The sequence below is a fragment of the Trachemys scripta genome, chromosome 22 (assembly GCF_013100865.1).
Source record: "Trachemys scripta elegans isolate TJP31775 chromosome 22, CAS_Tse_1.0, whole genome shotgun sequence".
Taxonomy (NCBI): Eukaryota; Metazoa; Chordata; order Testudines; family Emydidae; genus Trachemys; species Trachemys scripta.
Genome location: NC_048319.1, coordinates 16322373 through 16346828, shown reverse-complemented (window position 1 = coordinate 16346828; position 24456 = coordinate 16322373). Strand labels below are relative to the sequence as shown.

Sequence of the window (24456 nt, the reverse complement as noted above, 5' to 3'; positions counted from 1 at the left end):
ACAGACTAGAGATAGAAAACTCCAGCTTCCAGAAAGCATAGGATCATTCCCTAGCATATATTTACTAATCTTTAAAGACTGTGTATTTATCGATGCATAAGACATGGTGAGGAATTTATAAAATCTTTATATTGTATTCACTGCCAAAGAATCAGAGGGGTAGCCATGTTAGTCTGTATCCATGCATCTGAAGAAGTGGGTTTTTTACCCAAGAAAGCTTATGCCCAAATAAATCTGTTAGTCTTTAAAGTGCCACCGGACTCCTCGTTGTTTTTACTGCGAAAGAACTTTGTTAATGCAGTAAAAGTTATCTAGCAATGCCTTGTGTCTTTCTAGAACGTGAACAGTGGCTAAATTAAAACCTCTTAAAATCAGGAGAGAGCTAAGGTGATGTCTCCCACACCACATCTCTATACAGCTTTACCCCTTGTAGCTGGCAATAGGCACTGGGGCCAAACCTGACCCATCCCTAACAAAATCTGCCACTTATGTGTTGTGCTGGGTGGGTCCAACCCAATTCTGTACCATCAAGACTTCTGATGTACTTGTTGCCCCTCACTGTGCTAGAGGGAGCTGTATTGATCCAGGCATTAGTTGCAGCAAATTGCCAGAGCTCACCCTGCCAACTGAGCAGTGCAGCTGCAGTGAGAGGAATCAAGGCAATCCAATTTTGGGGCTCTGCTATGCAGGAGGTCCAAGTATAGGATCATGATCACAATGGCCCTTCTTGAGTCTAAAAATGTATGAAGGAGTCAAATATCTATAAGGTTTGGGAGCTGCTGGAACGGCAACCACTGTCCCCTCCAGAGGCAGACATTTCACTAGGTATGTCGAGAAGATAGGGGAACATAAGAGTGCTTCATCTCCTTCTGACACTTCCTTGAATATTCACAGTGCCTATCAAAACCCCACATGCACACTGGTATTCACACACCCTCCCTGTCCTCTGCAGCACTACTGTTCTTGGGAATTCTAGCAATCTCGTGTTCCACCTCAGAGCTCCATAAGGCTCAGTGAGGGATAGCTGAAGGGGACAAGGGTGAACAGCTGTTAATATCTGGCAAGTCTGAGATTTATCTTGAGTAAGTAAAGTGGTCAAATGTAGGTCAGGCTTAGTTAGTTCCTCATCACTAAGCCTAACTTAAATTTGATATTTATCCTAGTCAAGACAAGGCCTAAGAGTTCCCACCTCCCACCATTTTTCCCCTCTCCTTTGCATACTCAAGAAGAACACAGTCTCATGAGCTCTGACAGGGACAAGCTGCGGCATTGTTTGAATAGGACAGGGTTAAAGTTGTGGAGTGGAGAGTTGTGGTGTAGGAGACGTTACCTTAACTCTGTATTTTCTGGTTTTCCAAGGTTTAAGTTTAGCCACCCTTCGGGGTGACTGGGTGAAATTTAATAGGCTGTGATATACAGGAGATCAAACTAGATGACCTAATAGCCCCTTTTGGACTTACTCTGTGACTCTATTCAAGTTCTGGAAGGGTACAAGGCAGTGCTTGGCAACCTTCAGCCTGTGCTAACAACATTTGTTGGCAACGAATTCCCTTTAAAAAAAGAAAGAAAAGGGTAGTAGTGAGAAGGGCATGACTGATGGGCATCCGTTGGGGTGGTTTCTTGGGCACACCTTGCTACCAACTCATCTATCAGCTCTGCCCCCCTCAGTGGCCTCTTCATACTCTTCGTCAGACTGGAGGGCCACAGGGAGGAGGAAAAAAGGTCCAACCTGATCAAGTAATCTCAGGATGGTGAAGATTAGTGCCATAGTTTGAGCCACAGGCGGGTGCAAAAAAGTTATGAAAATTGTATTGATCAGTCTCATTCCCCCACTCCAGGTGTTGTATCTCAGGAGCCACTTAACTAAGTTACCCAAATTTGCACAGCTAATTGCTACTCCATGGCCCAATGAGGCACAACAATTTTCAAAACAATACGACTACAAATGTAGATTTTAGAGCACTTCTATTTATTTTTCAATCATTAAACAAGCAGCTCTGCTCAACCTAGTCACTAATGCACCTTTATTAGATCAAGGAAGAGAAAGTACACTATATATGACTTAATCCACAGTTAGCTGTTTAAGAAACAGCCACAACCTAATGCACAGATGTCAACAACTTTAAGCAGCTACATTATACACCCCCACAAAATATGCAGCCACATAAACCAAAAAAAAAAAAAAAAAATGGCAGCACCTACCAGAGATGTCTTGATTTCTTAAACCATGGTGCCTATTGTCATATAGTATATTTAATTTCCTATTCAGCTATTTACGTTGCAATGCCACAGAAACAGGAATGATATTTTCTACCCTAAATCAAGCTGTACATTTAGTTTAAACATTAGCAACCATAGGGAAACCTGGGAGAGGGCTGATATTAGGAGACAAAGTTATAGAGACGTGTTTTTCTATAGTTGTAAACATGTGGTTAGATATACAGGATATAAGAACTTCTAGCCACCAATCTTCCAGTTGCTGAAGACTGCTTGATTTTAAAGGACACACATTCAACAGAAATAACTATGTTCTTTATGCTTTTAGGAATGTGTTACCTGCAGGTGGGTAACCAGCAGTTTGGTGATCACTGCACCAAATCTGCAAAGAGATCCCCTCTTCGCTTTAGGAAATCTACACTAAATCTGTCCAAAATTCAGGATTTCTGTCTTGTAAGCAAACTGGAAATTCCCAAAAATATTTGTTTCAGAAACACCAACACACGACGTTTCAGAAATGCAATTTGCTCCCTGGAACCAGCAGACAGTGAGTGTAACTGTATGCTGTGTTATAGACACGTCAGTCCCTAGATAATAAAGAGACACGGTGGATGCGGGAATATCTTTTATTGGATCAACTTCTGTTGGTGAGAGAAGCTACACACCTTGTCTCACTGAGTCAAACTGACATTCTTGACATTCTCAATTTCACTCAGCAGCTGCCAGGGCTCCCAGGATCTGTACCTCTGGGCAACCCTGCCAGGCAGGCTGCCCAGGGCTGGTGACCCCAAGACTTCCTGGCCTGCTTGGCAGCCCAGGGAGCCACCTGGCCCAGGAGTCTGAAGCCCTGGGGTAGTCCACATGGCTGGGCTGCCCTAGAGATACAGACCTTGGGAGCCAATCCCAGGACTTCGAGGCTCCCAGTTTGGGCTTCTGCAGCAGTAAGCCTGGATGTCCCGAGAGTCCTCAGGGCTTTCTGGTACCTAGACTCCACAGCAGGAAGTCTGGAAAGCCAGGTATGGCAGGGCTGTCCCAGAGCCACAGACCCTAGTAGCCTGGAGTCCTCTGGAGGCAGACTGCATGGCTCGGCTACCGCAAAGCCATGGATCCAAGAAACCTGCGGTCTTCAGTCCTGGGGCAGACTGCATGGTGGTGCTCCACAGCAGGTAAGCTGAGAGGGTTCCATTAAACCCAACTGCTTTGCAGAGAAGTTTCATGTTCAATGAACTGATATTTTCAGACAAGCTCTAATCTACCCATTAAAGTGTAACAGAAGGGCCATCCTGGGAGACTGACATGAACTTCAAATTTTACTGACTTTTTTTTTTTTTTTTTAAACTGCCTTATTTAGAAACAGTAACCCAAAGTGGATGCACCCAACTACCAAGGAAACATTTAGTGGTAGTAACACAGAATATCATCCCAACAATTCAATTCCCACAGCTCATCTTACCTAGTCGAGATTGTAACGTTCCATCATCTGTTGATGCCATGTCATTGAGTCTCAGAAGTCCTCTACCTCTTTCCACCCAAGACTGAGAGTTCTTATCAAACACAAACAACTTGCATTGTATCTGCAAAAAAAAAAAAAAAAAACTAAAGCCCTCAAAATATACTGTGACGTTGATTTTATGAAAATATGCTAATGAATTAAATATAATGTAACTGGAATATGCTTCATGCAAAAGGTCTCTTGTAAGGTATCATTACAAAGCTTATAATCTACTGAGTGTGGTCATCCTATTTGTATAAATGTATCATTCTTGTATCTGAAACTAGAAATATGAAATATATCTCTGAGGTCCGATTGCAATTATACAAAGTGTGGGCCATTAATGATGGTTTGGAATCTTGATGGCTCCCATCAACTAGGACAATTGGTTGTAAATGGCTTTGTTTACTTGCAAGCCTTTCTGTGAGTCAGGCCAGGAAGAATGAAGGCTCGGGGTCTCACAGGCCAAGTGACCATGTCACCTGGTCCTGAAAACTATCTTAAACCTGGTGCTTTTCCATTTAGGAGGAGTGGGGACCCAGAGACACAAAAGATTCCCGTCTTGTGCCGAAGCTATATAAGGGGGGGTGGAACAGAACAAAGGGGGTTCCAATCATGAGAAATCCCCTAGTTACCACCTGAGCTGGAGCTAACAAGAACTGTACCGGGGAAAGGATTAGACCCACACTAGGAAGGAGTCCAGTCTGTGAAAGAAGCTTATTGGAACATCCCTGGGGGTGAGATTTCATCTGTAATCAGTTTCTTAATGTATTAGGCTTAGACTTGCGTATTTTGTTTTATTTTGCTTGGTAACTTACTTTGTTTTGTCTGTTATTACGTGGAACGACTTAAATCCTACTTTTTAAATTTAATAAAATCACTTTTGCTTATTAATTAACCCAGAGTAACTAATTAATACCCCGGGAAGCAAACAGCAGTGCATATCTCTCTATCAGTGTTATAGAGGGCGGACAATTTATGAGTTTGAACTGTATAAGCTTTACACAGAGTAAAACGGATTTATTTGGGATTTGGATCCCATTGGGAGTTGGGTGTCTGGGTGCTAGAGACAGGAGCACTTCTTAAGCTGTTTTCAGTTAAGTCTGCAGCTTTGGGACACATGGTTCAGACCCTGGGTCTGTGTGTCTGGCTCTACAAGGCAGGGTTCTGGAGGCCCAAATTGGCAGAGAAAACAGGCTCAAGGTAGTCTCAGAACACCACGTGACAGTCCCAAGGGGGGTTCTGTGACCGAACCCGTCACATATACTATGTTGCATCTTTTTAAATTATGTATTTAATTTTTTTAAATGTATACATGCCATGGATTGTGTCTGATTAGGAAAGGCAAGTTGAAGAGCAACATGTTGCTCTTAGAACATAAGGTGGTGTAGTTTGTGGTTGTTCTTAGATCCTGCGGGAGGTTCATTCCACAGTCTCAGATAGGGGAACAGCACTGATTTGCAAAGGACTCTTTATTTTGATTATCTGAATCCTGAAATCTAACCATAGTTCATTAAATTGTGTCCTGTTTAAGATAAAGAGCCGTAACAATTTCAACAAAAACACCTGCCTCAGTTATAGAACATAGGAAAGCATATAGGATGGTGCCATGAAGCTGAGTTGCAAGAACTTGAATGAGAAGTTGATAGTGGGAAGCAATCATCATAGAATGATGAAGCTGGATGATCATATGAATCCCAACAAGACTGAAGCTCAACTGTGTGACCAATTTCTTACCTGTAACACATTGCTCTCTGCTTCTTCCCCAGTGATCACCTCTACCTTCTCCAGTAAACACTTCTTTGCTGTTGCTTTAGTATAGGCTGCTGCAGACTCTGCCAGTGATTCTGAAATATTATTAGCTGAACAACATTTTTCAAGTTTATTTTGGGCACTAGTCACATAAATTCACGTCATACAGATGGACAGCCACGGGCACCTACACAGAGCCTGCCATTTACTTGAATAAGCTACCAGTTAATATGCTTTTCCTCTGGAGCATGACTGTCTTGTGCAACTGTCATCCTGCCAGGTTCTCAGTGGCCAGCCAATTGTGCTTTTATCAGGATCTAGAAATGGATATGAAGTCTGAAGAAAGCAGTTTTGTCTGTCTTTTCAGGAACGGTTCCTCTTCTTTTCTTAAAACCATAATCAAGAGGGGAAAAAATTCCCAAACACAGATACTGGTAAATCTGAAAATCTGGTCCATAAATTATCTGAGTCTCTCTAAGAAGAGGATTTTGCAAAATCTGTGCAAAACAGATACTTATGCTCACCTCTACAGGCGTAATGTTAATGTCTCCACTGCTACACGTAATACAGGCATGCCTGCATTTGAAAATGCAGCCCTTTATTTTATAGTCTCTCACTGGCTGTTCAGTGGCAACTAAAACTGGAGAATTCCTATAACTCCCACATAACCTCTATTTTTCATAAAAAACCTACTCCCTCACAGGGTCAAAGCAAACCCCTAATTTCAGTAAATTGTTTTGGTTTTGATGAGGTAATATCTAAAACCAGTTTTTAAAAAACATTTCTGGAGCACCCAATCACCATAGCATAAACTCTACATACTTCGATTCAGTTTACGTTACATCCAGCAACTATAAAACAGAATAAAAATAATCCCTTGCCACCAATCTTCTGTAATAAAACTGGGCTGACTATATGCCCTCCAAATTCCTGCCACTTTCACACTGATGGAGATACTCCTAATCCACATGCAGTGAACGAGAGTACCCCTGGCAGGGCTAGAGCAGCCTGGATGGGCTGTTAACACACAACACCCTCCTTCTTCCCAGACCTTGAGGGGACCAAGGACCCCCTCCACTTTTTAAAAAAATGTTGGTTAGAAGGGACAATAAAGGCAAGGGGAGGTTTTATTATTTTCATATGGTAATAAAACCACTACTGCAAGCACTTAACAAGGATTAGGCATAACACAAGCAGTAACAGAATACTGTTTCTAAGAATTAGTTCTAAAAAATATTCCACTATTTACCTTTCTCTGGAGTAGCTTCCTGTGAAGAAGATTCAGAGCCAGATTCTGTAGCAGCATTTTCCTTGCTACTTTCTGTACCAGCTTCATTTGATTTTGGTGGGCTCTGTAAGGAAAAGAGGCATATCAGATGAACTTTTGGATTTGCAAAAACAAGAGTACTAATGTGATTCTTGAGGCAGTCCTGCACCTTTAGTAATTTTATAAAGGTACCAGTATCTGTTACTCCCTGGAGTACATATTTCCTTAGTACAAATTGTAGCATTACTCCCGACTACTCTGACTGACCTGATGATGCAGAAAAGAGGGGTGCTAGCATAGCAGGATGGAGGTGTATAGCACTGGAAAAGAAATAATGGACTCCTTGCTATCAATGCAGCCACACTAGCACCAGTAGTTCATAATTCTGTGGTGCTGGGGTTCAAGCTCAGAGTGCTGAATCATGCAGTGTGACTTTGGCATCAAGATAGCTAGCTTCTCCACCAGATAGACTGATGCTACATGGATTGGACCGAGAATCCCTTGCATGGGAGACTTATGTGACTCATCTTCTCCCTCCTCAGCTCTGAGAAGGAGTGCTGATGCCAGATGACTCTATGACATGTCTCTCAGAGATCAGGCACCTTGCGTGGCTATCAGTAACTGACGCAAGGCTGCTCTAATGGTTTAAAATCCAAAGCCTCTGCCTCATTAACAAGTTGGAAAACAGCCAGCCTTGGTGCCAACTATTCAGTCAAATGGAAGACTGAGAAAAAACTGCCAAGGTGGTAGACAGCTACCCTGAACTATTAACTATGAGAAAGTTCACTAAGTTAGACTGACCAGTCATTCACAAGAGAAAAGGTTTGAGGGGAGAAGCTTGCTATAGCAAGTGGGACAAACAGTGCTGTGTTCTGGCTCACTGCCATGGGTGTAAGAAGGAATCAAGTGGCAGTTGGGGGGACACTCATCATGTCCTTGGGTGGGAGCCACAAAGACACTCAAGACTCACGTGCAGTACCAAGAGACACTGCTGACCAGACATGCATGAGGCATTCATATCACTTGGATAATACGCAAAGAAATATTACATTTAATAAACAACTAACACTCACCAAGACTCTCTCACTCATGTTCTGCCCAAATACAAATTTGTTGCTGGAAGCATCTGCGTTGTTTGTTGAGTTCTCTAAACTGGAGAGAAATGTTTTCATTAATATAGTGCAAACAGATGTTTCCATAATCACTAAAATTTCAATAACAAGGGAGGAATTATCACTGGTTTGAACTTGAATTTTCTGTTAAATAAAACTATGAAACAAGTGTGTGTTTGATTAATTAGGATGCAACAGTGAGCAACACAGCAATAACTAGTTATGGGACTTAATGTCCCCAAGCACTTTCTCCTAGAATAAAAAAGTATTTTAGCATAATGGAGATTTTTTCTGAGTACTAGCCTCCAAATATCTATGTTTAAATTACACTCCGAGAAATCTGACCATCACCTAGTGTATCCTAAGAATCTATCCAATATCAAAAGGTCTAGCAAGATGCTTAGGGCTCTACTAAATTCACGGTCCATTTCACGGTCACAGGATTTTTAAAATAATAAATTTCATGATTTCAAATATTTAAATCTGAAATTTCACAGTGTTGTAATTGTAGGGGTCCTGACCCAAAAAGAAGTTGTGGGGGGGGGGGTTGCAAGGGGAGCACAGTACTGTTACCCTCACTTCTGCACTGCTGCTGGTGGAAGTACTGCCTTCAGAGCTGGGCAGCTGGAGAGTGGTGGCTGCTGGCCAGGAATCCAGCTCTGAAGGCAGAGCTGCCGCCTGCAGCAGCAAAGTAGTAAGAATGGCATGGTATGTATTGCCACCCTTAGTTCTGCACTATTGCCTACAAAGCTGGGCCCTCAGTCAGCAGGCACCACTCTCTGTCCGCCCAGCTCTGAAGGCAGCAGCGCAGAAGTGAAGGTGGCATGGTATGGTATTGTCACCCTTACTTCGGCGCTGCTGCTAGTGGAATGCTGCCTTGAGAGCTGGGCGCTCGGCCAACAGCTGCCGCTCTCTGGCCGCCCAGCTCTGAAGGCAGCGCAGAAGTAAAGGTGGCAATACCACGACCCCCCTAAAATATCCTTGTGACCCCCCAACTCCCTTTTGGGTCAGGACCCCCAATTTGAGAAACGCTGGTCTCCCCCATGAAATCTGTACCGTACATGGTAAAACCACACAAAAGACCAGATTTCACGGGTGGAGACTAGATTTCACATTGGTGATGCATTTTTCATGGCTGTGAATTTGGTAGGGCCCTAAAGATGCTGTATTCAGCCACCTCCTACAGTCAAGAGCACTAGTTCCAGTTGACTGACCTGAGCCAGAATTGAAGGCTGCAGCTGAAGTCTGGCAAGCAGCATCACATATGTGCATGCCAACAAATGGCCTAATGACCCAAGGCAAGTCTGCACTAGTGTAGCCAGATTTTATTTTATCTTGAGTAATATAGATTGCAATGACAGGAATCTTTATTCTTGCATGAGAGGGCATAAGGCGCATGTGCTGCAGCAATGAACGCTGATGTTAAAAAAAAAAATCTAACTTCATGTGCATGAAAAACGTGTGCTTCAACAGTGGGATCCACACTGACACATACTTAAAAGAACTATAAATACACAACATAAATGCAGATGCCTTGAGACACAAGCTGTTCTCTGTGAAATGCAGATTGATGTAACATACACACAAACTGAGACCATAAAGCCGTTGAAGAAAAATCAGTCATGCAACCATCACTGTGTGTTCAAAGTCTGAAATACTAAGTCTGTTGCTCAGCCCTCAGTCAGCTATTTATTATGTATTTTGATGTGCTGAATTCAAATATGACAATTAAAACAACTGATTGGCTACTGTTTCTAAGATATTTAAGTTTTTACATTTTATGTCTATGTATATTGTGTAGATAGTAGAGTTTTAAACATAAATTGTAAACCTAGGTCTTTTCGTGTGTTTATGGTTGCTTTACATGATAGTATTTCACCTGTCCTGTTTATGTAACACTTTAAAAATCAGCAAAAGGGTTATATAAATAAAATTTATTATGAAACAAAAGGCAAAAAACTATTCTGTACATAGTTTAGTCCTATTCAGTGTCTACTCGGCGCTTCTTGGCTTGTCTCTTGTGTTCATTAAATGGAGCATCTCTTGTCACTGTCCAGCAATAGTCTGCAAGCATTGATGGGCTCCATTTGCCCTGATAGCGTTTCTCCATTGTTGCAATGTCCTGGTGAAATCGCTCGAAGTGCTCGTCGCTCACTGCTTCGCAGTTCGGTGGAAAAAAATCTAGATGAGAGTGCAAAAAATGTATCTTTAGTGACATGTTGCAACCAAGGTTTTTGTATGCCTTGAGGAGGTTTTCCACCAACAACCTGTAGTTGTCTGCCTTGTTGTTTTCGAGAAAATTTATTGCCACTAACTGGAAGGCTTTCCATGCCGTCTTTTCCTTGCCACGCAGTGCATGGTCAAATGCATCATCTCGAAGAAGTTCACGAATCTGAGGACCAACAAAGACACCTTCCTTTATCTTAGCTTCACTTAACCTTGGAAATTTTCCACGGAGGTACTTGAAAGCGGCTTATGTTTTGTCAATGGCCTTGACAAAATTCTTCATCAGACCCAGCTTGATGTGTAAGGGTGGTAACAAAATCTTCCTTGATTCAACAAGTGGTGGATGCTGAACACTTTTCCTCCCAAGCTCCAATGACTGTCAGAGTGGCCAATCTTTCTTGATATAGTGGGAATCTCTTGCACGACTATCCCATTCGCAGAGAAAACAGCAGTACTTTGTGTATCCAGTCTGCAGACCAAGCAAGAGAGCAACAACCTTCAAATCGCCACAAAGCTGCCACTGATGTTGGTCATAGTTTATGCACCTCAAAAGTTGTTTCATGTTGTCATAGGTTTCCTTCATATGGACTGCATGACCAACTGGAATTGATGGCAAAACATTGCCATTATGCAGTAAAACAGCTTTAAGACTCGTCTTTGATGAATCAATGAACAGTCTCCACTCATCTGGATCGTGAATTATGTTGAGGGCTGCCATCACACCATCGATGTTATTGCAGGCTACAAGATCACCTTCCATGAAGAAGAATGGGACAAGATCCTTTTGACAGTCACGGAACATGGAAACCACAACATCACCTGCCAGGAGATTCCACTACTGTAGTCTGGAGCCCAACAGCTCTGCCTTACTCTTGGGTAGTTCCAAATCCCTGACAAGGTCATTCAGTTCACCTTGTGTTATGAGGTGTGGTGCAGGAGGAGGAGGATGGGAGAAAATGTGGGTCCTATGACATTGATGGTTCGGGACCAGAAGTTTCATCCTCTTCCTCGTCTGACTCAAGTGAGAATAATTCTGGTGCATCAGGAACCAGCAGTCATTCTCCGTGGGGTACTGGGCGTATAGCTGATGGAATGTGTGGATAATGAACAGTCCACTTTTTCTTCTTTGACACACCTTTCCCAACTGGAGGCACCATGCAGAAGTAACAATTGCTGGTATGATCTGTTGGCTCTCTTCAAATCATTGGCACTGCAAAAGGCATAGATTTCCTTTTCCTGTTCAACCACTGGAGAAGATTTGTTGCACAAGTATTGCAGCATATGTCTGGGGTCCACCTCTTGTCCTGATCTCCAATTTTGCAGCCAAAATAAAGGTGATAGACTTTCTTAACCATAGTGGTTATACTGCGCTTTTGTGATGCAAAAGTCACTTCACCACGAACATAGTGGAAGTTATCTGCACTGTTCACACAAGTACGAGGCATCTCTGCTCACTTTGGCTAAACAGAAATGTGTCCCTTTGCAAAATCAAACACTGACAAATAAGAAAGCACAACACTGTATGATTTCTAGAGCTGATATAGGGCAATTTGTTCAGCAGAGTGATGTAAGCTTCGTTATGATTGCATCATCCATGACTTCTAGGAATAACATGATGCAATTCATATCATGTATGACGCAATACCAGCTTCAGATTGCATCATTCATTGTTTTGCCTAAAAAGCAAGTACTGTCCAAACCCAGTCATAGATTTATTCATAGATTCAGTCAAAGATGTATTTTAGTCATTTCTGATTTAAATGGAGATCCCTTCCCTTTATAACTCACTTATCCTCTGCCATTCCCAAGTCAAGGGTCGTATATACTGACCCAATAGCATATCTTGAAAACTAGAGCCAATCAACAATTTTAAGCATCATTTTCGTTCTCAGTGACCCGGAATTAGTAAAGTTTGACTACATTTATTTCAGAGGCATTTTGGCTGTAGAGCAGTGCTATTATATTATAATTATATTATTTCACCCAGTGGTTCCCACATCAAACCCGTAACTTCTAGTTAAGCTAGAGCAGCTCTTTCAGAAAGACATCCAATACTGAAGACTTCAAGTGATGGAGAATCCACAACATCCCTAGGTAAGTTGTTCCAAGGGTTAGTTACTGAGAAAAATTTGCACCTTATTTCTAACCTGAATTTGTCTAATTCCTTCTTCATTTAGAAAAACTACCAGTTAACTTGGTTTCTTATCAACCAGCTTCATAGGTCTTGGGTAACGCATTCTTTTGGAGTTAATGGTTAAACTCAAGGGATGAAAGTGATCTGGTTGTTAGTTGTCATAGGGTAATCAGATTCATGAAGCCTGAACAGCTTTCTGAGTACATGTGATCCCTTCAGTGGAAGAGGATCTTGGCAATACCTGGTGCCAGGTTCATTTCAAGCTCTCCGCAAATTCAGGCAGGCTGTATTTGTCACACTCCTCACCTCCTGAAGCTTTGCAACCATAAGAACTAATAATATACTGTATTTTTTAGAAAACAAAAAGCTAGGAATCTGAAGAACAAGGTAGCAGCTTCAAACAAGTGTTGGATACCAACCCAGTTCAAATGGAACCTTGCCTCTGGTAGACAGTAACACTAATATTAATGCTCTACATATACTACAGTAAAGTAAGTTGCTCTGAATTTATTTGCAGTCTTACTTGGAACTGATGTATTGCAGAAAGTAGTTTGTTGCCGATGGTGTTTCCAAGCTTGGAAGCCCAGCATTCTGTACATCATCTGTTTCATCACTTTCATCTCCCAACTACAAAAGAGAAGAAGTGGGCTGTAGTTCACGAAAGATAATGCTCTAATAAATTTGTTAGTCTCTAAGGTGCCACAAGTACTCCTGTTCTTTTTACAAAAGAGATAGACATTTATACACAATTAACAATACCAAAACCAAGATCATCAGGCCTTATTGTCTCACAAAATATATACCTTTGCTCATATACACTCTTAACAATAAGACCAAAGTGTATTTCCCATTACAACAAATTTCTCCTTGTTGCAAGCTGCATCCCTATAGGAATGCCAGTGTACTGCATTCATATATACCTAAATTAAGAACCAGGGACACCTTCAAGCAGCATTGCAATTGCTTTTAAAACTGTATTAGTCTATATTCAAAAATCTTTCCTCCTTCATTATTAAGTTTATCACAGCTATGTACTTTTTGGACTGTGTTGCTCCCACTGTAGTTCTGGCCAATCTCCCTCCTGTCAGGTCGTGTAGGAGCCACCTACTCCCACTGGCCTCACCCACCCCATATGCTTGCATAAAACCCCTCCCTTTAGGGTGTCAATACCTCTTGATAGTCTAATTCAATTAGCCTATGTTTAGGTATGAGCCTGCTTTGCCCCAGGTCCTCTCTTCTTGCCCCTGCAACATTCTTGAAACCTGCGCCACATGGATTTGGCATGGAGGGACTTCTGGAGGCTCAGTGGGAAGGGGGACCAGATCATTCCCAACCCAGCAGTTCAGAAGAAACACCAAACAACACTGAATATCCCAGAGTTTATTTGTATAACAGTAGTGGGTGTTTTTAGTTTTTACAAGAAAGGACTTCAAAAAGTAGTATCATGAAAAATAACTTTTGCAAAGTGGCCAACTAACTATACTCTGTGTACAAATCCTGCATTTGCACATATAAATCAAAGCCTAAGCACTCGGTTACCATTTTGATGCCCTAGTGTCCACATTTATGCACAAATGTAGGATTTGCAAATACACTTCATGTGGCTGCTTTAGAAAATAAAGTTTTTACATGATAGTTTGAAAATTGAAATAGGAAGCTAATATGAAATGAAATTAATACTTGTTTTGGAAGCACATATACTAAAATGGGAACGATACAGAGAAGATTGGCATGGCCCCTGCGCAAGGATGACACGCAAATTCATGAAAAGGGGGGGAGGGGTAGCTCAGTGGTTTGAGCATTGGCCTGCTAAACCCAGGGTTGTGAGTTCAATCCCTGAGGGGGCTATTTAGGGATCTGGGGCAAAAAACAAACAAACAAAAAAACAAAACAAAAAACTGTTAGGGACAGTACTGGGTCCTGTTAGTAAAGGCAGGGGAATGGACTCAATGACCTTTTAAGGTCCCTTCCAGTTCTATGATATATATATATATATGGAGATATACCTGTGTGTGTATGTATATATATATATATGCTTAATACTGTTCCGCTTATCCAGGAGATAGAATAAATGGTTACCTACCTAGGAATCTTTTTGTAACTGTTCTTCTTCGAGATATGTTGCTCATGTAGATTCCAAGTAGGCGTGCGCGCACCACGTGCACAGTGGCCAGAAGGTTTTCCCCTAGTGGTATCCATCAGTTGGCTCTGGAGCCCCCTGGAGTGGCACCATATATAGGGCCCTGCCGATCCCCCACCACTTCAGTGCCTTCTTGCCAGCTGACTCCAACAGAGGGGTAGGTGGGTGGGTCTTGGAATGGACATGAACAATACATTTCAAAGAACAACAGTTACGAAAAGGTAGGTAACCGTTTTTTCTTCTTTGAGTGCTTGCTCGTGTCAATTCCAAGTAGGTGACTCCCAAGCAGTTCCTAGGAGGAGGGGTCAGAGTTCATTGCGTCACAGATTGTAGCACCACTCTACCAAATGCGGCATCGTCCCTGGCTTGTTGTGTAATCGAATAGTGTGCAGCAAAGGTGTGGATTGAAGAACATGCTGCAGCTCTACAGATGTCCTGGATCGGGATCTGTACCAGAAAGCTACCAAGGATGCTTGCACCCTTGTGGAGTGTGGTGTCAGTGTGGGGGCAGGTATCTTTGCCAATCTGTAGCACACTCGGATACAGGACATGATCCACGATGACATTCCCTTCATTCTGTCTGCTATTGCCAAGAAAAGCTGAGTTCTCTTTCAAAATGGTTTTGTCTTTTCAAATAAAAAGCCAATGCCCATCTAACATTGAGGGAATGGAGCTTTTGCTCTCGGCTGCTGGAGTTTGGGTAGAAGACTGGAACAAAAATGTCCTGGTTTGAGTGGAATTAAGAGACTACCTTCAGAAGGAAGGCTGGGTGAGGTCGCAGTTGGACCTTGTCCTTACAAAAGATCATGTATGGAGGCTCAGATGTCAGGGCCTTAAGTTCAGATAGCTTCCTGGCTGGTTAGAGCCACCAGGAACGCTGCTTTCCAGGAAAGGTAAAGTAGTGAACACGTTGGTAAGGGCTGAAATGGTGGCCCCATTAGTTTAGACAGCACCAGGTTCAGATCCCATGCAGGGATCGGTTATTGCACTTGCGGGTGTAACCTATCTAGTCCTTTAAGAAAATGGCTGACAATTGGGTTAGCGAAGACTGATTGGACAGCAACCCCGAGATGGAATGCTGAAATAGCAGCCAGATGAACTTTTATTGAGGACACTGACGGGAGGGTGGTGAAGCACTGGAATGGTTTCTCTAGGGAGGTGGTGGAATCTCCTTCCTTAGAGGTTTTTAAGGTCAGGCTTGTCAAAGCCCTGGGTGGGATGATTTAGTTGGGGATTAGGTCCTGCTTTGAGCAGGGGGTTGGACTAGATGACCTCCTGAAGTCCCTTCCAACCCTAGGATTCTATGACAGACCTTGCTGCTTGACGCGTAACAGATAGTCTAAGATGACGGGTACTAATGACTGCATAGGTGGAGTGCCCCTTTGCATTGACCAAACTGAGAAGCTTTTCTACTTAGCTATGTACGTGGCCTTAGTGGATGGTTTCCAGGCCTGAACAAGCCAACTCCAAAGGGTTTAGCCATGGAGCTTCCATGCCATGAGATGGAGGCACTTGAGATTAGGATGCTGAAGGTGGCCATGGTCCTGCATGATCAAGTCTGGGACTAGGGGCAGACTGATTGGGGTCTCCACTGACAGGTCTAGGAGTGTGGTACATCAGTGCTGATGGGGTCAGGCTGGCACTATCAATGTCAAAGACAATCCTTCCCGTCTGACCTTCAGGTCAACTTTGTGAATGAGTGGGATGGGTGGAAATGCATAGAACAGATGGTCCTTCCAGGGAAGGAGGAATGCGTCTGCAATCGAGCCTGAGCTGTGATTTAGGAAGGAGTAGAACTGCAGACACTCCCTGTTATGTCTTGTTGCGAACAAGTCTATATGGGGAATCCCCATCATTGGAAGGTGCTGTTCAGGATGTCTGGGCGAATGGACTACTTGTGGTTGTAGAAAGACCTCCTGAGATGGTCCCCAACTTTTTCTGGGATCACAGAATCATAGAATAGAATCATAGAATATCTGGGTTGGAAGGGACCTCAGGAGGTCATCTAGTCCAATCCCATGCTCAAAGCAGGACCAATTCCCAACTAAATCATCCCAGCCAGGGTTTTGTCAAGCCTGACTTTAAAAACCTCTAAGGAAGGAAATTCCACCACTTTCCTAGATAACCCATTCCAGTGCTTCACCACCCTCCTAGTGAAATAGTTTTTCCTAATATCCAACCTAAAACTCCCCCACTGCAACTTGAGACCATTACTCCTTGTTCTGTCATCGGGTACCACTGAGAACAGTCTAGATCCATCCTCTTTGGAACCCCCTTTCAGGTAGTTGAAAGCAGCTATCAAATCCCCCCTCATTCTTCTCTTCTGCAGACTAAACAATCCCAGTTCCCTCAGCCTCTCCTCATAAGTCATGTGCTCCGGACCCCTAATCAGTTTTGTTGCCCTCCGCTGGACTCTTTCCAATTTTTCCACATCCTTCTTGTAGTGTGGGGCCCAAAACCGGACACAGTACTCCAGATGAGGCCTCACCAATGTCAAATAGAGGGGAATGATCACGACCCTGATCTGCTGGCAATGCCCCCACTTATACAGCCCAAAATGCCGTTAGCCTTCTTGGCAACAAGGGCACACTGTCAGCTTCTCATCCACTGTAACCCCTAGGTCCTTTTCTGCAGAACTGCTACCTAGCCTTCGGTCCCTAGTCTGTAGCAGTGCATGGGATTCTTCCGTCCTAAGTACAGGACTCTGCACTTGTCCTTGTTGAACCTCATCGGGTTTCTTTTGGCCCAATCCTCTAATTTGTCTAGGTCCCTCTGTATCTGATCCCTACCCTCCGGCGTATCTAACCAGAAGGGATCCCAGAAGGTAAGATGCCTCTAGGTCAGGCCTGCACAACATGCGGCCCGGGGGCCGCATGTGGCCCGCGTGGGCTCACTGTGCGGCCCGCGGGGGTTGAGTAGATAGGCTCATTGTGCGGTCCGCGGGGGGGGGGGGGGGGGAGTAGGCAAGCAGCAGGTGAGGGAGGGGGCCTGAGTAGGCGAGCGGGCAGGCAGTGGCGGGGAATGAGTAGGTGAGCCGGGTGGGTGGAGGGCTGAGGAGGCGAGTGGGCGGGCAGTGGCGGGGGGGCAGGTGAACCGGCGAGCCGGAAGGGTGGGGCGCCGAGGAGGCAAGCGAGCAGGCAGTGGTGGGGGGTGAGTAGGCGAGCCGGGCGAGGGGAGCTGAGGAGGCGAGTGGTGAGTCGGTGGCTGACCTGTTCTACTGATCTGGTCTGGCTCCCATCCCCTCTCCCAGGGCTGGCACCAGCAAAACAAGCAGGTGCTTGGGGCGGCACATTTCTAGGGGTGGCATTCTGGCGCTGGCCATCATAGGTGCCGACTCCGGGGCATGGGGAAAAAGTGCCCTTGCCGCCCCAGCTCACCTCTGCTCTGCCTCCGCCTGCTCCCCTGAGCACGCTGCCGCTGCTTCGCTTCTCCCCCCTCCCTCCCAGGCTTGCCACGTGTGAAACCGCTATTTCGCGCAGCAAGGCTGGGAGGGAGGAGAAGCCGAGCGGTGGGCGCTCGGGGGAGGCGGTGGTGGTGGAGTGGAGGTGAGCCGGAGCAGGGAGCGGTTCCTCTACCCCCCCCATTACTTCCTGCACCCCCCCCCAGCTCACCTCTACTCTGCCTGCTCCCCTCAACGCGCCGCTGCTCCGCTTCTCCCTCCTCCCTCGCCTGAGAGGGAGGGGGGAGAAGCAGAGCAGCGGCACACCCGGGGGAAGCAGGCGGAGCGGAAGTGAGCTAGGGCGGGAGGTCACAGGGGGCCCGCAGGAAGCAATGCGGGAGAGGAGAAATGTGGCACGCAGGGGTAGGAGGCACTGCTGGGGATTTGGGGAAGGGGTGGAGTTGGGGTGGGGCCGGGGGCAGAAGGGCACGAAAAAGAAAGGGGAGGCGGCCAAAAATTTTTTTGCTTGGGTCAGCAAAAATCCTAGAGCCGGCCCTGCCCTCTCCAAAGGTTGCAGCTGTCTGGAGGTGCCTGCCTTCCTCATTCACACCTCATTCATTCACAGGGCAATTGATTACAAAGTGGGGGGAATATCTTATTCTACTTCTAGCAAAAAGACATTTTTCTTTTACCTTAATTATACTACCTTAGGGGCCTGCTATAACATATTACCGAGGTTCAATACTGCTGTTTCGGTGGGGCGGCGCTGAGGAAGGAGGGTTTGTTTCCGCGGGGCAGGTGGCGCACCGGGGGGGGGGGGGGGGGGGGGGGGGGGGGTTTTGGCGGGCGGGGGGGGGTGTTTTCCAGGGGGCGGGGGGCGCGGGGGGGGGGGTGTGTTTCGCGGGGGGCTGGGTGGCGCTGAGGGGAGCGTTGGCGACGCTCGGGGGGTTTCGGCCCTCAGCTGTTTTCTTTGGAGTAATATGGCCCTTGCTGCTTTACGAGTTGTGCAGGCCTGCTCTAGGTATATTGAGTATCAGAGGGGTAGCTGTGTTAGTCTGAATCTGTAAAAAGCAACAGAGGGTCCTGTGGCACCTTTGAGACTAACAGAAGTATTGAGAGCACAAGCTTTCGTGGGTAAGAACCTCACTTCTTCAGTCTGGGTGTACTGAGTGTGTTATGCAGAAGTCACACAGCTTGAGGGCTTCCTGGCATAGAGGAGAGGAGCGTGCTCTACGCTGTCTGTTTATATAAAATATCATTATTGTATTGTCCGTCATGACCAATACACATTTTCCTTCCAGATGGGCTTGGAAGGTCTGGGAGGCCAGGCGTACTGCTCTTAGCTCTTTGCCATTGATGTGAAGCGAGAGCTCTGCTTGGGACCAGAGGCCTTGAGTCCAGAGCCTCCCTAGATGCGCTCCCCACCCCATCACTGAAGCATCTGTAAATAGAGTCAGCAAGGGTTGAGGTCTGGAGAAGGGCATTTCTGTCCAGACCGTTGGAGGACTGACCAACCACAGGAGAGTCTTGATAGCCAGTGGGGGAAGTGCAACTACCTTGTCCAAGCAGTTTTGGCTTGGGTGATACACTGATACCTGCCAGAACCAGAGAGGCCTGAGCTGCAGCCTTGCACGCTGTACTACATATGTACATGCGGCCAATGTGCCCCAGAAGCTTCAGGCAGTTCTGTGCCCTGGTGGTGGGGTATCGTCTGGGGTCCTCTATGATGGAGCATAAAGCCTGTAAACAAGACTCTGGTAGGAATGCTCTGGCTTGTCTTGAATCTAGAACTGCCCCATGAACTCTGAGTGGGAGTGAGGGCTGACTTTTATGCATTTACCAGCAGGCCTAACCTGTCAAAAATTTACTTTATTAGGTTTGTGTGTGCATCTACCTGAGCCCTGGTGCAGCTCTTGATCAGCTAGTTGTCGAGGTATGGAAACTCCTGAACCCCTCACTTCCCCAGGAAGGCTGCGACGACTGCCATGCACTTGGTGAACATGCGAGGGGCCATTAACAAGCCAAAGGGGAGAACTGTGAACTGGTAGTGGGTATGGTTCGCTACAACCCGGACGAATCTTCTGTGATTGGAGATGATAGATACATGGAAGTATGCGTCCTTCAAATCGAGGGCGGCATACCAGTCCCCCGGATCCAGGGAAGGGATAATGGATCCCAAGGAGATCATACAGATCCTCAACTTCTTCATGAATCTGTTAAGATTTTGCGGGTCCAGGATAGGTCTGAGACCACCGCTGGCTTTCAGGATTAGGAAATAGCTGGAGTAGAAACCTCTGCCCCTTAGCTCCTGAGGGACCTTCTCTACTGCTCCCACTCTTAGGATCACTTGCACCTCTTGCGGTAGAAGCTGATCTTGAGAAGGGTCACTGAAGAGGGACAGGGAGGGAGAATGGGATGGAGGTGGAGAACTGAACTGAAGTGAATATCTCAGTCCTATCGTGCGTAGCACCCAGCAGTCTGACATAATCTGGTCCCATGCAGGATAGAAGTGGGATAAATGGTCCAAGAAACACAGGGGAGAAAGATCCGGTTCCTGAACTGGTGCATCGCCCTCAGGCACATCCTCAAAAGTTCTGGATGTTTTGCAGGTCTGGGACCCTGAGTAAAGGAAGGCCTCCTTGTATGGTTTCTGCCCCTCTTTCTGATGTAATCCTGCCTATGCTGAGATTGATAGAAGTGAGGAAGGGGTTAAGGTCTAAAGTGTTTCTTTTGTGGAGCCAGAGTATGAAGCCCCAGTGACTTGAGGGTGGCCCTGGAGTCTTTTAGGCTGTGGAGCCTCGAGTCTGTCTTCTTGGAAAAGGGGGATAATCCCCCGAAAGGGATGTCCTATATGGTCTGCTGGACCTCATACGGAGAGTCCCGAGGCCTGGAGTCAAGAGCTCTGCCTCATGGCTACAGCCAAAGACATGGTATGAGTCGCCGAATTGGCCACATCCAGGGCTGCTGTAACGAGGCCTTGGCCACCAATTTTCCCTCTTCCACAAGGCCAAGAAACCTGCCCTGCACTCCGTTGGCAGCAGCTCCATAAACGCTGACATGGCTCCCCAAGAGTTGGGGCTATATCTGCTGAGGATCACTTCATGGTTGGAAATCTGAAGCCCCCAGTAGAATATACTTTTCTACTGAAAAGGTCCAACTTCTTAGCCTCCTGGGCCTTGACACTTATTCATTTGCTGCTGCCACCAGGAGGAAGCCTGGTGGTGGGTGGGAATATAGGTATTCAAACCCCTTAGATAGGATGAAATACTTTTGCTCCATCCTCTTTGCAGTAGGGACCAAAGAGGCTGGGGTCTGCAATTTTTAGCTGTGTCTTGGACGGTCTTAATAAGTGGTAGGTCAACCCGGGATCGGCTTGAAGGGGGCAGGATGTCCCCCATAGGTTCTGAGGCCTTGGAAATGTCTTCAACTTGGAACCCCAGGTTCTGGGCCATTCTCTTCAAAAGTTGTCAGTGGACCTTGCTGTCATCAAGGATGGTTGTAGAGGAGGTCCCTGTCACAGCTTCGTCTGGTGAAAGGAAAAGGCTCTTGCTCCTGTCCTTCCGTTCCAAGGGAGTCACATGGTACTGGTTCCTCCAGTACAGCATCCAGTTTGGTGCCATGAGGTTGGTCCTGCACCGAAGGGAGCAAAAGGGGGCTCTGCTCTCTGAGGCAACGGACAAAGACCACCTCGAATGCGACCACTGGGCTTGGTGGAACGCCATGGTTTCCAAAAGGGCCATTGCGCTGGTACCGGCCACTGCGTGGGCCAGGGCACAGGATGGAAAGACTGACCCATGTCAGTCCTTGAATGCCTATGCTCCGACCTGTGCCAGCTCCTCCTAGAAATATAGGATTCCGACTCAGAGTCCGATGTGGAAGACTCTTTTCGTGCCTGACAGTGCCGGGGTAAAGACTAGTGCAGCATCATAGCTGGCTTGCTCCCAGATGGTACCGGGGAGTGGTGCTGGGGCAAAGAAGACCAATGCGGCACCATAGCCGGCTTCCCTCAGGATGGTTCCAGGAGTCTTTGCAGTGCCGGTGCTTTCGGGCCCAGTGCACACTCTCACCTGGTGGGAGACGGCGATACTGTGAAGGCTATTAGTTCCCTAGCTGCCTCAAAAGTTTCAGCCATGGAGAGCAGCTCCAGTGTGTCTCTCCGCAGCTCTCCCGAGGACGGGAGTCCATCGGCACTGGACTTAATAAATATAATATAATATATGGAGATATACCTATCTCCTAGAACTGGAAAGGACCCTGAAAGGCCTTCACTAGCAGGACCAAGTACTGATTTTGCCCCAGATCCCTAAGTGGCCCCCTCAAGGATTGAGCTCACAACCCTGGGTTTAGCAGGCCAGTGCTCAAACCACTGAGCTATCCCTCCCTAGCCCTTGACTGATCTCTCACTGGGACCGGAGTCATTGGTGCCGTGCTGGGTAGAGTAAGCGGCCTGGTGCGGGTCACACTCCGCTCAAGTCCTTTTGCAGTGCTGGCCTTGGCGTGGATGAGTGCCCCCCATTCAGATTTCTTCTGCTTCTTGAGTGGCACCGGCGACTGGCAGCAGTGCCGTGCACTGCCATGAGCAGAGCCTCTATGTGCCAGAGAGCCCTGCCGGTGCTGAGAGTCTACAGACATAGTCCTTTTTTGGTGTAGAGGTCTCCCTCGTCAATGCCAGTGCAACTTCGCACCGCTGCAGACGTGCTGGGTGCCAGTTCAGCTGAACTTGGCTCCAAGTGGGGGCGAAGGGTGTCTCCATCAGGGGGAACTTCAGCCTCTGATCCCTCTCCTTTTGAGCTCTGGGATGAAATCCCCTGCAGATCTTTCAGTGCTCCTTTTGATAGGATTCTCCCGGACATTTCAAGCAAGAAGTGTGAGGGTCGCTGTTGGGCACAGGGTTATTGCAAGACGTGCATGGTTTAAACCCTGGATACTGAGGCATGCCCCAGTCCCAGGACAGGAAAGAAGGGGGTGACCCCGATAAGCGGGTCCTAACTACACTAAAGTACTACATTAAACTAAATATACAATATATATGCCCAGGTTGACTAACAAACTAGTATAACTATATACAGGGAGAAAACGGTAAGACCACTACGGTAGCACTTGCAGATGCAAGAGAGAAACAACATTCCAGCCAACCATCACAGGTGGTAAGAAGGAACTGAAGAGGCCGGAGGCCGGCAGGACTCTATATACGGCGCCAGAAAGGTGCGACTCCAGGGGGCTCTAGAGCCGACCTATATATACCGCTAGGGGAAAATCTTCTGGCGACTGTGCATGCGGTGCGCACACACCTACTTGGAATCAACGTGAGCTAGCACTCAAAGAACAACAAACCAGAATTATAGGAGTTTTAAAAAACAAACTCCATCACACACACAAAAAGAGAACGAACTTTGGGCATTTTAAGCCCAAGCCATCGCTTTGTTCCCAGGACTCAGAAACCAACTTTTTATACTGGATGTTTTCATTTTAAAGTTTTAACCCAGAGTAGCAACTTTCATTTAAGTTCAATCACATAATCTTTTTTTTTTTTCTGATTAAATATATACCTTAACTCTGTCTCTTAAGTTTTGCCCAAATACAAATGCTTGCTGTGCATTGTGCTCTGACTTCTCGCCGTTTTCATCCTCTGAAGTATTGTTAGACTCATTTTTCTGACATTCTCTCACCTAAAGGAAAAAAAACGGAGAAAAATTAAGCCTAGAGAAATTAGATCAGTTTGTTGAATAACATTTTTGTTAAAACCTATACTTTTTCCTTTCCAATAATTTTCATTAATGCTATGCACTAGGAACAAGGGGGGGCTCCAAAGAGGATGGAGCTAGGCTGTTCTCAGTGGTGGCAGATGACAGAACCAGGAGCAATGGTCTCAAGTTGCAGTGGGGGAGGTCTAGGTTGGATATTAGGAAAAACCGTTTCACTAGGAGGGTAGGGAAGCACTCAAATGGGTTACTTAGGGAGATGGTGGAATCTCTATCCTTCGAGGTTTTTAAGGCCCAGCTTCACAAAGCCCTGCCTGGGATGGTTTAGTTGAGGTTGGTCCTGCTTTGAGCAGGGGGTTGGACTAGATGACCTCCTGAGGTCTCTTCAAACCCTAATCTCCTATGATTCGACAAACACGTCAATGTTACTATAAAATTTGTCTATGGATAAATATACATATTACAGTGATAGTGATAGGAAAACCCCACAATAAATCAGCAATTAATGTAAGAACATTAGAACAGCCATACTGGGGGTCAGACCAAAGGTCCATCTAAGTCCAGTATCCTGTCTTCCATCAGAGGCTGGTTCCAGATGCTTCAGAGGGACAAAACAGGGCAGTATATCAAATGATCCATCCCATCATCCAGTCCCAGCTTCTGGCAGGCAGATGTTTAGGGACACCTAGAGCATGGGGCTAATAGCCACTGATGGATTTATCCTCCATGAACAATTGGACCCCAATACAAATATTGACTGGACCAGATAGAATAGTTCATCTAGAGATCCACTGATAACGTAAGGGTTGAAGAGGAAATACTTCACAGAATAGAGACACCTATTAGACCTATATGCATTACAGTTTCTTTATAACTGCAATGTTTCAAATACATTCACAAAGATCATTTCTAAAGAGAATAATTGCAAGGTTCCACTTAATTGCAGGCTGTTTTTTTTCCCTTTAGATGCCATTTAGTGGCCAAAAACATAGGGGGTGGGGGAATTATGATGTCTGTTAACACACAGACACTGCA

At 45.8% G+C, this 24456-nt stretch overlaps 1 protein-coding gene and 1 non-coding gene across 6 annotated transcripts in view; one reads left to right on the top strand and one right to left on the bottom strand.

Moving 5' to 3' along the window:
• The window catches only part of RANBP3 (RAN binding protein 3), a 151774-nt gene that overhangs the window by 37437 nt on the left and 89881 nt on the right, over nucleotides 1–24456 (bottom strand). For 3 of the 5 annotated variants that reach the window (XM_034755051.1, XM_034755048.1, XM_034755052.1), the window contains 6 exons: nucleotides 23269–23388; nucleotides 12724–12827; nucleotides 7802–7880; nucleotides 6711–6813; nucleotides 5447–5571; nucleotides 3671–3791 (listed from right to left, as the gene is read on the bottom strand). In XM_034755051.1, the coding sequence (XP_034610942.1) occupies nucleotides 3671–3791; nucleotides 5447–5571; nucleotides 6711–6813; nucleotides 7802–7880; nucleotides 12724–12827; nucleotides 23269–23388 (652 nt within the window). The remainder of the gene's footprint in view (nucleotides 1–3670; nucleotides 3792–5446; nucleotides 5572–6710; nucleotides 6814–7801; nucleotides 7881–12723; nucleotides 12828–23268; nucleotides 23389–24456) is intronic. The other 2 variants (XM_034755050.1, XM_034755053.1) reach the window with 1 other exon arrangement.
• On the top strand, nucleotides 13881–13983 carry LOC117869119. The gene has a single exon (XR_004643776.1). It is a non-coding gene; the product is annotated as a U6 spliceosomal RNA (small nuclear RNA).